General features: G+C 38.3%; 1 protein-coding gene across 1 annotated transcript; it reads right to left on the reverse strand.

Annotated features, from left to right (window-relative positions):
* Nucleotides 1-6,295: 6,295 nt before the first annotated feature.
* On the reverse strand, nt 6,296-8,602 carry LOC139125287 (uncharacterized). Its single transcript, XM_070691387.1, has 3 exons — nt 8,432-8,602; nt 8,033-8,107; nt 6,296-6,679 (listed from the first exon to the last, which is right to left on the reverse strand). Exons 1-3 carry the CDS (start codon nt 8,589-8,591, stop codon nt 6,561-6,563), a joined length of 354 nt encoding a protein of 117 aa, XP_070547488.1. The 5' UTR covers nt 8,592-8,602; the 3' UTR covers nt 6,296-6,560.
* Between the last annotated feature and the right edge of the window lie 10,616 nt (nt 8,603-19,218).

Below are 19,218 nucleotides of genomic sequence, written 5' to 3' on the forward strand. Positions count from 1 at the left end.
TCCCCCAACGTACGCACATGGGATTTGTAATTTGTTGTTTGTTTGTTTGTTTGTTTATTTCACCACTGACGAAAAAATGAACATTTTGTAAAAATATACAATTCAGTGCAAATAAATAAAATGTATAAATATTTGTTACAATAATGTGTCTGAAATATCTGAAGTTGAGTGGTGAGGGCCATGAAGATAGTTCGGTAGAACTAGTACAAGTTCATGGCCCCGGGGAACATATTATCTAGTACAATAAGATCTGGTGACAGTCCGTACAGCTGGTGATAAACCAAGAAGACGTTTACAGATGTGATCGAAAAAACTTGGAGTTAAATAATGCAACTGCAGAAATACACAACATTTGAAACACTCGGATACAATAAATTACTGGTAAAGTTATGTGAAACTTAATCGTCATTATGTAAAAGGTAGTGTTTGAGGTTTTTTTGAATACATGCCTTGTGGTGATCTGTTTGAGTGATGAGGGAAGGGAGTTCCAATGTGTAGCTGCCGAGTATCTGAATTGTTTTGTGCCAGTGTGAGGCTATGCTGTGGAATAAGGTAGTTCTCCTCTGCTAGATAATCGGGTGGGATAAGAGTGTGAAGGGATGTGGAGATATTTGTTGAACATCACGGGGGAACGGTTGGATTTTAAATCATGGGTGAACATGCAACAAGCATACTTGCTAAGTTTAAAAATATTCAAGATGCCAAGCTGAAGGAAAAGTGGTTTAGTATGGCTGTAAAATGTGAAAATGTGATGAGACGGACCAGTTTCTTTGCAGGCGAAAAAGCTGATTAATATGAGATGAATAAGTGTTTCCCCAAATCTCAATGCAGTAATTGAGATGGGGAAGAATAAGTGTGTTGTAGAGAAGAATTAATATAGATCTGGGGACAAAATGACGAATATGTAATTGGTAGTCACAAGTGGCATATGTACACGGTTTGTGGAGGGATCGTGAAAAGTTGTACAGAGGAGAGACAAACGACAGAAATATCTGGCAGATGTCTTGGTGGCGTCCTATGATATTGTAGTCGAGCACTTCAGACGACCATACATGTGTCAGGGTCACGAATCTCCCCGGATTACTTCGCTAAAATTTAACGAAGGCCGTCCTATATTAAACTGTGTGCGGGTGCTCCGGCGAACTGCGACCTACGACCCTTTACTACGACTGAAGGCACACTGTACTTGGCCGCGGCAAAGTCTAAAGAAAAAAGTACCGCCCATTAAACTGACATTACAGACTTCTCAAATATGTAAATCACATCACATGGTAAAGGGTCGTAGGTCGCAGTGCGCCGGAGCACCCGCACACCACTGAATCTCTCAGTCTAGTCCTATATGCACGATATGTGTATGGATTTTGGTGAAATATAACCCTTTAATGTCAATAGGATTAGGAGTTGGTACTGGACATTCGGACTCAGTACTTGTTGTCTAGGAAACATCTAGGTCGACCCTGTTTCTCTCAGGTAAGGACCGATTTCATCGTAGCCTATACATGTATTACATGTACGTATTTCCGGGTTTTAATCGAATACTAATGAGCGGAACATACTGGTTTCTGACCGTGCGAAGTCATTCGCACGAGACCTGTTGCCCGTCTATAGTATAAATGTGGATATTTTTCAATTTGTGATTGTTGTTTTGCTGTGTCACAGCACAGTCCCGAGGGACTGTGGGTACAGCTTCAATGTAAACTGATATTAGGCCTACTAGCCTGAGATGGCAGGTCACTCTCGGTCACACGCGGAAGCGGGAAATCCCCTTTCAGGGCATGCGTTGTTACGGAATGACTAATGCGCCAGTCAATGTAAACCCCCACCCCCCCCACCTCGGGGTTTAGTGGGGGATTTGGAAATTAGACCTGTGAAATCTGCCAAATGCCCCACCCCCTGGGGCAAGACAATCCAGAAAATCCCCACCTAAACCAAGTAAATCCCCACATACGGGGGTGGGGAATTTGTAAATTCCTACACACATGTCACTCTTTGGAATTTTCATGTCTTAAACAACCTGCATCAATATAAAAAGTTCATGTTCAACTTCAGAACAATTTTTATCATTTAAAACAGGGTTTTGTGACATTTATGCTGTTCACAAATGTCTATCACAATCAACACAAATAGATCCAGGAAAATAACATACTCTTCGCATTTGTTTTCAGCCACTTATACTGTGACCAGATAAAGTGTTGAGGTGTCACTGTCACGTACGTCACCTATTTGGAGCAAACATTTACAATACTTTTCAGTCTAGTTTGCTTGTATGTTGTCAGGAATAAACATATTTCAGGCTAGAACAAATGATTTAATAAGATCAAAACACCAGATGTATCACACAAGACATGTCGCCTCAATAAACTAATTAAAGCTGATGAACAAGATACATGATGTCCAATCTCACAAGTGCAGCTTTTTTGTCTTCTCTCTCTCATGTTACAAGCACAATGACACATTCTACATCAGTCATGCACTGATTTAAAACAAGCAGAGGAATGAAAATTCACAATGATCCGTGTTTATTCATCACAAAACACGGCAGAAAGATACTGTGTAAAACTCAACAGAACAGGTGATCAGAATGATCACACTGATGAAACAGAACTGTTTCCCTAGCTATATGGGTCATCATGAATAAATTTGATAATACATTTAGCGGACATAAAAAGGAATCCCGTCATGACCGAACATGTTTTCCAAATACACAAGCAATTTAAAGGGTCAAAGTCGGCCATTTTTCATGAGTTTTGTTTGATGTGAGATACTACTTATATTGTTTGACATGTCAAAAGATACCGAAAGAATGGCTGACCATGCTATATTCGACCCCGGTTTTAGACACGATACATGCAAACCATGGCGAAAATGAATTAATGGTCATGACCATTAATTCGTTTTCGCGATGGTTTTACTTAATTTGTATAAAACTGGGGTCGAATATATGTATGGTCACTCATTCATTCAGTATCTTTCAACATGTCAAACAAAATAAGTAGTATATCGCATCAAACAAAATTCATGAAAAATGGCTGACTTTGTCCCTTTAAGCTTTTAATATCAAAAATAGAGTTGACCCGGAGCTCTTTTTAGTGCTGGACCATGTCGATGACGCATCGTGAACATCCGAAATGTCACGCTCACGTGGGAAAATGTGGGGAATTTTGCGTATGGTATGTTCAGTTTTCAAAAAATAAGAATATACGACAGATGAAAATCATTTATTTAGTTATCGATATTTAAGCCATCAATCACAAATATACTGTCATGCACACCTCTGAATATTGCTGCATCGCGTTCATCAATAGCCAGTTGAAAAGCTGCTTACCGGCCCACATGGCCTTGACAGCCACCTTTCACCATGCTACCACTCTGAACAACAACATACCATTACCAGGGCCTGAAAATTTCTGTTTTTTCCCACTGGTCCCAGGACCAGTGACCTGTTTTTTTTCACTGGTCCAAAGGTAAAATCCACTGGTCCTCAAAAATTTGCATAACAATACAAGAATGATTCATTTCTCATACTCATGTTATATATGCATTTCTATCAGATTTGCTTGGGATTTACATACAGCATAAACTGCCAATCTTTGTAATACAGACACACTGCATAAACATTTACTTGGTAGTTTTCTCAAGTTCTTGTACACACACTTGACATGTTTTTTTTTTTACTATTGCTATAAAGTTCACTTCATTTTTATAATTGCCCAGCGGTTGATTCTTTTCCATTTAAATTGTAAAAGATAGGTTGAAAACAGTGACCAAATACCTGTGAGGAACTTCTTTTTCTTTGATAGCAATAGCAAATTGCTGTTTTGACAAGCTAGGCGGTTCTTGTTAAGGTCAACTACAATCGAGCTAGGGGGTCTTGACTATATAAGGAATTCAGCATGGTGACCTTCTAAATTCAGAAGCTTGCTTCTTGCTACGGACGATCGGAAAGTTGTAATGAGACTCCTTCCGGAGAATTTTACTGCAAAATACTACTTTGATAGACAGAGATATAATATTTTCACACAATTTTGGGGTTGCTGATATTTTAGCTGAGGCTATGTTCGGTTTTACCACATTAAATTTTACATGTAAAATGAGTACGTGGCCTGTCATTTGATTTTTGCAATGCAGTGGCCAGAGGACGCACATCGTTTGGCTCACATCATGAATCGCAAACTGTAATAGAGTAACTGATTTTCCTTTAGAGTTTATGTTGTGATGAAAGAAATAGACTAAATTTTAAATGTTTGATTGACTTAAAGACGCGATATATTATTGTAATTTTGTAGCTAAAAGACGTAGTCTCTCAATGGAATGGGCTCTTGGTTTTAGTGTAACGGCTTTAAGTGCGTCTCTGCTACCCTCTGCTACCTCCATGGTTTCAGTAACTTCGGTATTTTGGGGGGACGTAGTTTCTAATTTTTCGTCAAAAGACACTAGAACACAATCTGGGAAAAAGCACTGGACATTCCCTTGCAAAATAATTGTCTCCTCTTTTGTATTGGTCTGCGGACTTTTTAGGGGTAATTAGTACTGGTTCGGGATAGAAAATCACTGGTCGGGACCTCGGGTAATTTTCAGTCCCTGCATACGTGCGCATGCGTAGTTATTTACGAACATCTTCTTGGCCTGTCCGTCAAAGGAATAGGGGGATCAAAACGAGGCAATTGCCCCACCCCCTCGGGCACAGTTTCATGGCACACACGGTCTAATCCCCCACATTTTCCCGTATCGCCCGAGGTGGGGGGGGGGTGGGGGTTTACATTGACTGGCGCATAATCCCAACAACAAGTTTTAAGGAGAAAATACTATAAGGTGGTGCAATATTGTCATGTGTGGCTAGTATACAATTTCGTCTCGAAGTATTCCGCTTAAGTGCCGAGGTTGAATCCCATTGAAACAAACATACAAACTAGCCTAACCACGGTCCTCCTCTAACAAACTAACAAACACAAAACAAAAACGAACAAAAACAATAGTTGACACACACTAACAAAAAAATTATTGAAAAGCACTCTTGTGAAAGTGATTCGAAGTTCAAATGTTACACCCCTCTACACTGAATGATTATATACGTAATTGATGGGAGGAAGTCATACGGCGGCTGTGTCTGGGTGCGCGTGCGGTGACCTCACGTTAGGTCAGCTATGCTGAGTTTATGATTAACGAGCATGTTTGTTGTAACCTGACGTGTTAACAGAATCTCGCTTGTCGTTTGTAATTGTGATCTTCCTGCACTGTTCGTGTGGAAACATATTTTACAGGTAATTATCTGTGATCTGTTCCTGCTCTTTGTTTGTCAGATAGGCTACATGTAGTGTCCCAAATTGTGTTCTATAATGTTAATAGTTAGCGGTATAGCGTTGACAATAGCATGGGGAAGTGAAGAAAGCTGTTTTATCACAAAAAGATCATAAATGCAGCTATGGCGTCGCTGACACGTAGTTTAACAAGCCACCGTTGACACTTCTGTTCTGAACAAGTTCCAAGCTATCATCTAATATCTAACTTTCCAAAAACTCATAGACGACACTACTTGCCGAAATCGGAGGCGGCAGTTTACTTTCGCGGAACTGTAATTACCAACATAACAACAAGATGATCACGGCTGTTAACTAGTGGGTGTAATACTTCCTGTCGGATAACGTTATTGTTTAACTATCATTTTCTGGGGACATAACGGTACACGGACACTTATAAATAGCGGTGATACAACAATTAAGAACGCGCCTACGATATTGATGTGTACTGCACAGTGTCGCAGATTATTGTGTAATCATTGCCGCGACTGTAAGAAGTTGCAAGCCTGAAATAGACTTTATTGTAGTTAACATTTTATTGAACGGGTTGTCTATCTTGTAAACAAAATAGCAAATAGGCCTAATTCAGAGGAAATAACGGAACACAAGCCTCAACGAGGCACTAAATAATGTCTTTTGATTGGCCATCGGGAACCATATTTACAATGGTAGTATATATCATCAATAGTAAATAGAATGTTAAATGTTGTTTACCAGTTGTGAAATTGAATGATCGTATTTTCCAAAATGCTGCGAGAGAGGTTGACATAGACCGATACACATATGGTAGGCTACCGAATTAAAATTTCATTTCAATAATCGTTATTCCTATTCCTTGTTGAGAAGTTGTTACTTGTCTGATATTTTGAGTTTTTTTATTGAATCAGATAATTATAAATTGAGATTCACATCTGTCTGTAAATCGACTGATTTTCAAATGCAAAATACTTTCTTTCATATTTGAAAACTGCAAGCAATGTAATAGCAGACCACTGATATGGATGATCGTCTTAACTTTTGTGAACAGTCCCACGTTGGAATTAGTCTTGATTTGCCTATCCATTTACTTTGTTCGCGTCAAGGCCAAGGCCACTTGTTTGCGTGAGGAGTAAATTTAAATTGATGAAGTTATATGTGACTTTGTATCGAATTTTCTGTTCGAAAAATACAGCTCTTGTACACGAATAAGCTTGGTGTTTCTTGGATAGTAATTTAAAATGTCTGATGTCAGATGATGCGCATGTCTTGGAGAAAAAAAGTTGTTTACGTCATCCCCTTCAAAATGAACACCACAATAACTGCCAACACCAGGTATTTGACAAAGTCCGGAAGCTGCTGCAGTATCTCACTGAAACCGTGCAAAGCATCAAATCCTCGAAGTCCTGAAAGATAAATTTGAAAGTAGTTATATTAGATACAATGATCGTCTAAATAGAAAGTAGCCTATTTTGTAGCTGTGATATCGCAGCGGTACTTGTGGCGTGTATCGAACGCGATCGGGTCATTGAGGTCATCGCCACAGTCCCGCTGCGAGCCAACGCATAGGCTTCGTTGGCAGTTTACGACGACACCGACCGGTGTCGTAGATTTAGCTTGCAAAATAATGAACTATATTAGCCTTTGAATAAATAAACTTGTATCATCTTTATCATTGACTATCTGAGACTCATTCTGTGCGCCTGCTAACTTTCTTGAAGATAAGAACACGTATTTTCGACCATTTTCCCGTGAGCCGTCGACGGTTCTACGATGTTTGCTCGATCGCGCGTACAAAGTATTGAATACATTGGAGGTCAAAGTTCAAATTCAAGCAGGAACCATCGACGACTCATCGAAAACGGTCGAAAATACATGTTGTCACGGTCGGGCTCGTTAGCACGGAGTAGAAGATGAGTCTCAGATAGTCATGATACAATAGGTATACTTTTATTTTTTGCATGCTTATCTATTTTATTATTTTGCGAGCTAAATCTACGATACCGGTCGGTCTCATAGTAAACTGCCGACGAAGCCTATGCGTTGGCTCGCAGCGGGACTGTGGCGATGACCTCAATGACCCGATCGCGTTCGATACACGCCACAAGTACCGCTGCGATATCACAGCTACCTATTTGATGTATGTTAGTTGTCATTTCCCGCATGAGCACATGCAGGAAAGTGTTCATACGTACGACAGTGACCATGTACAAACCGCATCCTGGTTTCTCTAAGAGCTCCGGTGGCACAGTGGATTAAAATGCTGCTATTGAAACAGTCAGATGTCATTTTTTTAGCAAACGTTTATCTTAACAAATAGGCCAATTAATTTTAGACGAGTGTGTTTGGGAATTTATGATGTGCCTCGAAGGTGTAGGACTTTCAACTTTCAACTTCTCTCCTTAAAATCAGGAACAAAACTTTAGGGTCGACGTGAAAAATCTTGGTACTGGAGAAACAAGTTACCAATCGCCATCTCCAGCGTGTTAACTGATTTAGAAAAATGAAATTTTCTATTTTCAAAAAACGAAGGTGACGAACATTTTCCTTACTCTAAGACCTTTCCCGGAGGTGCATACAACTTTTATATGACGTAATTGATCATCAAATGCCAAACATCAAAACTAAACAGAATCTTCCAAAGAGCATAGGTTGTAAATGTTGGGCATAACTTATGAAACTTCTTGACAATAATTTCTTAATTGCAAGGATATCCTCTTGAACAGTGGTTAAAATCCTTATTTGTAAAAGCATAATACCTGGCATTAAAATGAGACTCTCACATCTTGGTAGACAGTCTGCATTCCATGATAGAATATCTTCAATGCCACTTTCTAGAAATAATGATAAAAACGATATTTTTGTGTTGTTCTGTGTCGATCCAACATTTTATCAGCTACTTCATTACAAATAAATAGAAGAAGCGCAGTACAATCAAATATCGAAACTAACACGATTTTCTGAAATTACAAATTAAATACCGAATATTACACGTGAATTTAATTGTAATTCAGTGCAAAAATTGACAACCCAATGTCGTAGCATTCCGAGTGGAATCGTTGCTTGTAAAATAATTTTATAATACAACAATTTAAAACCTGTACCTGCGTGATTGGATATTGTCTTAAGAACAAACAAAACAAACAAAAACTATTTACCGTCAAGTAACTCTGCATTGATTACTCCAACTTTCCTTACTTCCTTGAGGATAACATCTCTCACAATATCGACACAGTCATCTCGATCCATCTCTTGTAAAATCTTGACAATTTCTCGAAGTGTTTTGCGACCGGATGAACGATGGCCCAATGCTTCCATGGTGGGATTCGTGTACCTGGCCAGGAACATATATGAATTGTAGTCAAATCCAAGTTTTTCAAGAAACATCCGGTAATCCAATCCCAGTGGATGCTCCACGTCCAGAAGTAATGATAATCTACACCCAAGCTGGTACTTGGCTGAAAATTTCGCTAATTGCACATTGCCGATTGTTGAACCCATGCTTGCAACTTAGTGAATTTAAAACAAACTGTTTCAAGAGGATCTGTGGCCAAATAATATAGCTTAGGGCTCCGACGGCGGGAAACTTCGTGTCTTCAGCGCATGTCAACTGAATTTTTAGGTGCATGTATGGTCGACAGACTTCACTATCGCAGCACGTGTATTGTGTAGATCGCTCCGGCGTCGCTGAATAACGAACGCCTACAATAGAAGTATTTATAAAGTAGTGTCATGATTACTTAATCCGATGCCATTTACGTTGACATTTTACTCAGCCAGTCGAACCTGCCTAAATACACGATGGCGTTTCATAAAGTAGAGATCACAGTTAGAGGAGAAAAAGGTGCCATCGAAATAAAGACCTTAGGCTTTTACTAGTATAATGATTAGGGGTAATACATGGTCAAACAAGAGTTACCTTAATACGCTAGTCAGTTTATATAGCATCGAAGTTTTGATCATCGTCACCTAGAAATTAGTTTTAGAAAGAAATTCTGTAAACCCCTTAATATAATGCATTTTCTTCTACATTATACTGTATTAAAACCTTGGAGGCCGAGAGTCAAAATTATACATTAAGTGATTATTGATACATACAGCAGTTGAAGGCCTATGCAAGCCATGGTCATGTCTGGGAATTCTATTGAATTGTTGAGACATCCATGAATAGTGGTTTAACATCTCTTGATGACGTTTCATAGCGTCCTATTACATGGCAAACAAAGAAAACAAGTCATGGCTATCTAAGCAAATAAAAAAATGTTATTTCTATTGATTAGAGAGACAGAAATGGAGGGATGGAGATTGAGGCTTGTAAATGCGATATTGAGAACTGTTGGGCATAAAAACAAAGCAATAATTGATAAGCTTTAAATACTTGTATCCTTATCTAATGAGTAGAGTAAGTTCTCAGCTTTATAGTGCCCGTCGGTTTAACATAATTTAAGTTCCTGACGACAGTTTACTATACTGGTTTCATGTGTCTGAGTTCTATAAAAGTGACCTTGATTATGGCGATTGACTTTAGGACACCTATGACTTTGGACGAATTTCTTGTCTAGAAGCGAGTCAGTTTTCAACCACGGCAACACCCTTTAAGGTGACAAGTAATTTTTTCAGAATAGATATTGGATAGTTTGGGAGCGACGTGGCTTACTTTCAAAATCCAAATGCAGTACTAAAGTCAAATATACTTTGAGAAAGGTCCTTACGATAAATGGGCTTCGAAGAGAGATCACGTGACTCTCAAGCACTAGCAATGCTTTTTGTCTACAGCATGTTAGGCTCATTTTGAAGCTCAGGGAGTAAATACGGTTTGAAATTTCAACTCTACCCATAATATTAGTACAATATTAATTGCTTCTTTGAAATTTAAGTGTCAGTAATATTTGGTAATTGTTTTCATAGAACTTGATTTTGTCGACTTTTTAAAGAGAAAGGTTAAAAGTATCACTGTATCTGTTCATGTAAAAGCTTCAGCACACCCTTTTAAAACGGGGTGGGTTGGCGGGGGCGTGTTTAAATGGCCGCCTTGTGACTTTGCCTTTCTTCACTGTCTATGTACTGAAGGCCAAAGTGGTTCCGACATCATAAAATATGAACTAAGAACAAAGGACCATAGTTATGTATGTATGATATACAAGATCACAGCTTGGCAGAGGGTTTTGGATGATGTAATTTAAGTAAAGGCAACAAGTAGCGTTCTATCGAGTGTGTTGAACAAATAGTAGTATGGCCCTGTCGCCGTATGTAATGATTTGTTTGCCGCTGAATCATATCGTGTGTCCAATTGTTGTTGCATCACATTTCAAATTGTAAATGTTGAACACAGTAATGCTAAAAAGTCTAAAAAGTGTCAATGTTAAAGTCAGGACTAACACTCAAGATCACCCAGTCTCACTTTCCTTAATCAAATTTGTTTTCCCTAGTCTGTATAGGAGGGAGAGGGGGTCGTTCGCTTGAAAATAACCTTACGGTTAAAAGAGCACACAACCTAGAGGGGCTTGCCCGAATCAATACCTTGGCAACGATTGTATACTTAAACCCATGGACTAGTAACGGGTTTTCTATATCTACAAGTTTTTCCTGCAACGTTGTCCTCCTTTCACCTGACATCGACGTGATACAGTGATGACACAACCACTAAGAATCGCTCCGGTGAAAATCATTCTTCCCTGTGTTGTCACGTGGATTTACTCGTTGAAACTGTACAATGTTGGACGCAACGACAAGCTAGTAGCTGAAAACTCGGTGGTTTGTTGAAGAAATTCTAATCGTATAGCAACTTTTACCGCCAATATAGCTTTCAAAGATTTGAATAACAACAAGATTGAAACAAAATATTCGGGGGAAGGCGGATCTCTCAGAAAGCCTACGCCTACGACTTTAAGCGACTTAAACATGTAATGTTAAGATCACTCTGATGACGAACAAGCAAGCACCTGCCTTAGGTACTAACAATCGTTATCTGCACATTTGAGTCATAATTTTTAGGAAAAGACGACGAGGATATGGTATTGAAAGATTTAAAAGTAACGACTTTTATTACAATAAAACAAAAGCTCGTCCGAAACCTGAGAAATCTGTATAAATGGAATCATCTCCCATATCAAGTTATGTGATTTTATACTAGAAAAGCGATGCATTAATCACATATGGCTTGGCCAGTCGTCACCAACTTGCAGTTCTGCTCCCGAAATAAAACCGATTGACATAATAAGACGGAAGTCGCTCCTGCGGATGCCTACAGAACTCACTGTTTATATACAGCAGCACCAGATACAATAAAATAAACCTCGTCTTATCACATAGCTCCACATGAATAGGTTGATTATATGATGACTGGTTTATGTGCGGTAAACTCTCAACGTTATCAATACCATGAAATTTACACTAACACACTCAACACAATCTGTGTACTCATTGAAGTACCATTCACGCGATGAAAAATTGATAAAAACCAGTGTACAATGAATTTTGTCTATGAAATATGTTTAATGAAGTTTCAGATTCAGTTGTTACATTTCAATGTAGTTACAAATATTAATATTTACTATCAAATTGACTTTGGACCTGCGACAAAATTGCTTCATGTTATATAGACATAAGGCACTGCATTCCTATATAGTGCGCATTTCATCGAAGAGACAATACACTGTTAACACATGAACAGCAGATAGCACAGATACAGCAACGTGATTGATACAAAAGATTCCACTATTCGACTGTTGGTGTGTAGATCACCTGTAGGAAAAAATTAAGATAAAAATTATCTTGGACCTTGGTTGTATAATGAAGAGAGTGCCATCAAAGGTAATTTCGGACACTATTTTTAATATCAGAAAATGTTTACTTTTAATTGTCTTTGAAGAAAACATACAATATTTTTATTGTACGGCCCCAACAAGTGATTATGTGCCCGAAGGCAGTTGACCATTTGCCTGCCCAAAGTCGGGCAAGGAGTCTCGAGAGATCCAGTTCCCCTGTGTTCAGTGGTAGAAGTACTTTTATGACATTTCTGTCTCACATAGTTTTCATAGTGTTTAGTGTGATTGGCAAATGGAAATCAGATCATTGATTTGCGTGGTTGACGAAAGCTCTTCAATATTTTGAATCGGTTACGCAGTGACTATATTTCATGAAAAATAGTGTAATTTGGTTGATTACTTCTCGGTTATCGTCAAGTCGAAAATATAATCTGACAAATTTTAATCAAATGATGACTGTAAGACCCCTGCTACATCGTCAAGAACAGAGCATTGAATCTACTGGGGCGGGTACAATTCAATGTATGAACCATGTAATAAAAGAACTCGGCCCCATAGTATCACCGGTTACGTGGGTAAGCATTTGTTAGTGCCAATTGACAAAGATTATCTTAGCTGCGTATTAGCAGCCACACGGTATAATTGTACTGTTTCTACTTTAATATAGATTTATCAGTTTGCCTCAAACATTGCAGATGCTGATTGTACTGTAGAAAGTCATTCTTGCAAAATGGAAAGTAATGATGACGTCATTATAAAAGGGACTTAGCTATCTAACAGGGCAAGCTTACCTAATATGATATCCTCAAAATCAAGGTCTTGGTCAGAGTTCTGTTGAATTAAGGCTGCATTCATTGACAGTACTGACTGGATGTCTTCAGTCACTAGAGAAAATAAAATATTTCATTCTTCAGACTATTCCGAAAAATATATCTTTCTTCACGTTGCTACAATGTTTTCAGTACAACATTCTTATAGGAAGGTGCAGTAACATAGTCTTTGTAAAAGAATTGCAATTATTTGTACATCACGCTGTCTTAATATACGAAACTTTCAAACAGCTTTGATGATGACTATTAAGCGTTTATCGTAAAGTATTGTTAGTTGTTTGTAATCCCTCGTCATGTGGCTTCCCCTATATTTTTGGAACTGACAACAGTTACATATACAATCATGTTCATTGCATTACAAATGCATTTACACTCACCTTCACATGGGTCATTCCCTCCATCATTTCCACGACGCTTGGCTATTTCCGAAATTATCGCTTCAGAAATCACCTCAACACAATCTTCTCTTTCCATATCCATTAACACAGCAACGATCTGTCGCAGTGTCCTGGTACATAGCGGTGCTGTTGTCAGTGCGATGCAGGTTGATTGGTGTACTTTTCTCCCATGAATGCAATCCAATCGTATGAATATCCTAAGTTTTGTAGAAATATCTGGTAGTCCAATCCGAGCGGGTGACTCCGGTCAAGACGGAGAGACAAATCGCAAGCTAACCCAAACCTACTTGGGAAAGCGTTAAATGCTAAATCGCCAATGAGACGAGTAGACATCTTCACATGCAGGGTGTATCTAAATAAGTTTGTCGACCGCCAGACTATATAGTTTTGATTCACAATATCTATTTACATTTCTGAGGACACTCAGGTGAACTATGCTCCGGCGTAGAGTACTGACCCAAATGTCACCTGTCATGGGACTATTTATAGCTTTGTGATCAAATTATATTTGATGAGTATTTTGAAGTTGTAAACGGTTGTTTGTCATTTGTGACACTCAATCTTTCTATCAACATGTCAGTAAATACTGCAGACATAAGACATTAATTTTAGAAGTAAGCAGTTACCAACATCTACCAGCATTACGGAAGTATTTTCTTCAGTCTTTATGTTTACGTGATACAGTGACAAAAGAACCACGCAAGACCGCTCCGGTGGCAAAAATTCCACCCTGTACTGTCCGCTAAAGTGAGTCTGTCACACCTGACAACACAAACATATGGAAAGCAATTGGTTTCTTGTAATAATTCGCATCTTGTAACATCTTTAGTTACCGAAACAGCTTTCAAACCGCGTTAAAATGTTATACTGACTTGTCCAATATATATACAAAGGCCCTGATTCAGCGCACAAATTACACGTGTTTTTACAGGTCACCAGGCGACATTAAAAAATTGCGATTCATTTGTTTAACTGCGCATGACGTGTGAGCCCACGAACCATCTACGGCAATTAAGTGCAGTCTAAAAATATCCATGAAATCATAAACTAGTGTTCGATGGTGAATGCGTAGACTGCGTCGCTGTTTCACTTGGTAAGTGTATTTTTACCGGTCATGTTTTCAACATCATCCCTGTTCTCTGTCTGTAGAATGTTATGAAACAGCAATGAATTCAGTCTGAACAAGTGATATTTGGACTTGATTGTACGCAATATACATTCAAAAAATCTCGCTCAAATGAAAATACGATCATTTGAAATTAGTGGTGTCATGTCCAAAAAATTGCAAACCGTATCTTTTTGCATTTTACGAGCTGAGTACATGAAGTCGATTGTAAAAGATTGAAGTACAAGATTGAAAAACAACATATTTTCGTAAATGTGAGTCTTCCAAAAACACTAGATATTGTTTAGCGAGCTGTTAGAAGTCTGTTCTCTTAATACCGATTCCAGGCATACGATTCATCATCAGGTATTTTCAATCGTCAGGTTTTTTTACTATTTGCGCGCAAAGCCGATGAGTTTAACAGATCACAAAGACCGGTTGTCAATGTCATAAATATACAAGCTAACTCATAACGCCTCAGACTGGAGACAGTTGTATTAAATATCAAATAGAACCTCTCCCCTTTTGGCTGTAGGCTTTGTGCCATAATGTAAGGCGAGGGATAGCTCTCATGGCGTGGTCATTTCTCACCGAGTCTACAGTGCCGCTGAAGATACATAATATGAAACCACCATTTAACAGTAGTTTAAGATAACCCTATGACTATTTACATTTCTTACTTGTTCCGGTGACCCGGTAAATGATATATTCATATTGATTGACACTGGCTGTATGACTAGTTTTGATGTCTTACTATATGAGTATAGAGTTATGTCACGCTTGACGAGCTACAATGAAACGATTTGTAACGTAAGACTCTTCCAAGATCTCAACATTGACATGTATTTTTCGGCGCGCCCTTCGGGCGCGTAACTTTAATAATCAGTCTGAGTCATATCTTTCAGCACGCCCAACTTTAACATATCAAGCATATATACATCAGAGATATCTGTATGTTCAATATTTTTCAGCGTGCTCTTCAAGCTCATTACTTTAATATATCAGACATTTTTCAGCATGCTCTTCAGGTGCATGACTTTAATATACAAGGCATATATATCAGAGATATCAGATTGTTTCATATTTTTCGACGCGCCCTTCGGGCGCCATACTTTAATAAATCAGAGATATCTTGATGTTTGCTAAGTGAAAGTGTACCATTATGAAATCTGCATTTCATATGAAAAGGATGACAAATTCCTGATACTTTTCTGTTCTCTCTATGAGAATTCAGTATGAGAAAGCAACATGCACAAATATTTCACAATATATATTTGATACAGTGACTTTAATATTTTAGAGATAAAAAATGACAAGATATCTTTCCTTCTCATTGATGCAATTATTTTCCTTTGTGTCACAGGTTTTCTGAAGAAAGATGCTTTTTTATGAACAAAATAACATTTAAAAAAGGCAGTTTTTGTCATTATTAGCTGTGCTTTTATGGTTTCAATGTTACAAGAGAAGGTCCTCTCAGACACTGTACACATCAGATTTGGCTAAAAAAGCTCTCTATGGCTCCTCAGGAGATTTAATTGGATGGTTGGCAAGTCTTAACACCCATCAAAGTTTTTGATTCACTGCTTTTTAGTCCCCACGGACACCGTCCGGGGGACTTATAGGTTTGGTCATGTCCGTGCGTGCGTGCGTGCGTCCGTCCGTTCACGCAGATATCTCAGAGATGCCTGGAGCGATTTCATTCAAACTTGGTACATAGATTACTTCATATGTCATACATATGCACGTCGATTTGTTTTTTGATACGATCCAATATGGCCGCCAGGCGGCCATTTTATTACGATTTTTTCATGTACAGAGCCATTACTCAGGCATATCTAAACCGATTTTATTAGCGACGAAGTTACGTAACTGAGGAAGCTTATAGAGTTGGGAGAAGCAAAGTTGACGTCACTTCCATCAACAACTTCCGTAAAACTATTTTGTCACACCACGTGATCAGTGTTATCTAACGACTACAGCATACCATTCACGCTGCACACTCACTATCAGCGAAAATAGTATCGTGTTGGATTGACATTATAATTGAACCTAGAGCGTACGTGTGAGTGTATTGGCTTACATGAAAATGCGATAGACAATGATGCATTTACGTTAGAACGTCCATGCTCGATCAAATTGTTTTTGTTCTGTCGGTGTAAATTACGAGATTGGTGGATGTGGATGGACATCTTGCGTGCGTTTGGTCTTTGTCTGACATGCATGTCGTTTCGATCTCCTTTTTACTTTGCAGGGGAGAATGAATTACGTTCCTCATGGGTTTCAAATATGTAAAAAAAAAATACGATTTCGTTTGCAAAATTACGAGCGAAAATTTCAGCTTCCCATTTCATTGGCGCGACCGTGCAAGAAACCTCAGTCTCCTACTACCTCCATGATCACATGTTGTACTAGCCCTGCGTACGATGCTGTGTGTTCCGCTACAGCTAATCGCCCCACTCACCACAGCCCTGCAAAGACCCGTACGTAGGGTCGGTGACTTCAAATCCATTTTGGGACTTGACGTAAAAAGCCAAATTACTGCCGAAATTCAGCATTCTTGGGCCCAAGTCGTATCCCAGCCTACCTCAGCTACTCGATCGCTTCCAAAAATGCCAGTCTTTTATTCACTTCTCGTAAATAACTGTCGATGTCGGCAACTCTCTCGCTAGCCCTGCGTACGATGCTGTGTGTGAACTACACCTATCAATAAAATGTTGTGAGATGTTGAAACAGTTTACCCTCCTTCCTACAAAGTTGCAATGTATTGAAACAGTTTAATCTCCTTCCTACAAAGTTACAATGTATTGAAACACTTTACTCTCCTTTCTACAAAGTTACAAATCCCCTGGTACGTAAAACAAACACTGTTGCTGTTCGATACTACAATACATCATGAACGTAACGTCCATGAATACACTGAGGCCTGCTTTGCCTCTGTGAGTCCTGCAGGGTCGTCCTTGAGTCTATCAAATTGTTACCTACTTTGCTGTATCAAAATTTGGCCTGCAACTACTCAGTTTGATAGTAAAAACCATTATTTCAAAGGAAACTTTCACAAATGGAGTCATAATACAAAGGAAAAGGAGAAAAACTGAGGTTATCTGAAAGGTCAAGTCTAGGTCATCTCATCATGTGATGTCAGGCATGAAGACCCCTAATTACGCAATTATGGTTCACAAGAAACTACCTGGGGTGGTCCAATAGGTGAAAGGTAATTTTGCTGCCTTCCAATTTAAATGACATTTTGCTGCCTTCAATTTAAATGGCATTCAGCTTGATTGACTCCCATTCGGCCTACTTTCAAACTGCTATAACTTTAAACAAGAAATTATGTGATTCTGAATGATTTTAATATTATTGTAGATTCCACCAGTTTAATGATCTAGAAGTGAACATCACCAGACATTTCTTGATGATATCAAAATATCAAATGAAAATATATCTGGGCTAAAACTTTTGAGACTGAATTTGTAAATTTACCAAGAATTTTCGGAAGCTAGAGGGGAAACAGACATAACAGTGTGATGGGCGGACCAGAAAGTCCATGGAAATCAAGCAGGTTGTTCTTACATGAACATTGCTGTTTGGTGTGTTGATTTGTAACACGTACACTATGCTAACATGTTTCAACACCAAGGAAACATTTGCAACTTTATAGTCATACGACATATTAATAAAATTATTTTAATTTTGTATCGGAATATCACAAAACAATGTTGTGATCATGCGTGCATGTTTTCCTGTTATAATTCAATAGGGTCAGAATTTTGTAGCAAGGAACATACAAAATCTTGCAGATAAATCAATTTGGATGATCTATGTACATCTATGCAAATTCCAAGTTTGGTGGACATGTGAAAATTATGTTTTTTGCCTTCATGTACAAGATGGCATGTTTACCAAGCTGGACGCTCACTGCTAAAAAAACAATAGGTTTTATTAGCTCACATTTGGTTTTACCAATGTGAGTTTATCGTATAGGCTGAAGTCGATGGCGTCTGTATGTATGTGTGTATGTATGTATGTATGTATGTATGTACAGTATGTCCGTCAACATCAAAAACACGCAAACCGCTGCACGTTTCAGCTTGGTATTTGGTGTGTGGATGCATCCTGGGCTATAGATGGGATTTTGTCCAAATGAAGTCTGCATTGCCAAAATTATGCAAATGAGCTTACAAAATGTGAAAATGGTCAAGAATTAATAACTCTAGAACCGCTGTTTTGATTGCTTTGAAAATTTGTGTGCAAGTACCTTAGGTTAACCTTATACAGTTTTATGAATATTGTGAAGATATCCTTAATTTTGTATTTTTGCTGAATTTTTTTGTGATTTTTCTCATTTTCAGTAAAAGTTCTTCTTCTCTGAAACCGCCGGCCCAATTGCTCTCAAATTTGGGTTGTCTCTTTGCAAGGGTGTTACTCTTCTAATTTGTTGAAATTATGACAAAATTGGGAAAATTACTATTTTTGTGCAATTTTCTCATTTTTGGTCAAAAAATCTTAGACAGTGTTTCCTTTTTAAAACCCCTGGACAGACAGCTTTCATATTTCGTACACAGACGTACAGAGATGACAATAGTTAGATATGTGGAAATTGTCCTGAAATATAGAAAATTGTATTTTTAAGACAATATTGTCATTTTTGGTCATGAAAACTTTATCTCAACATTACTTGTTTGATAGCTTTGTAATTTGGTATAAAGTCCCTTGTTTGATAGCTTTGTAATTTGGTATAAAGTCCCGAAAGATGTTATTAGATAAATTTTCTGCTCAAAGTTTGGGAAACCCCAAAATTTGTATATTTTAGGTACTTTTCTCAGTTTGTGACCTTAAATGACCTAT

The sequence above is a fragment of the Ptychodera flava genome, assembly GCF_041260155.1.
Source record: "Ptychodera flava strain L36383 chromosome 3 unlocalized genomic scaffold, AS_Pfla_20210202 Scaffold_25__1_contigs__length_14229661_pilon, whole genome shotgun sequence".
NCBI classification, from domain to species: domain Eukaryota; kingdom Metazoa; phylum Hemichordata; class Enteropneusta; family Ptychoderidae; genus Ptychodera; species Ptychodera flava.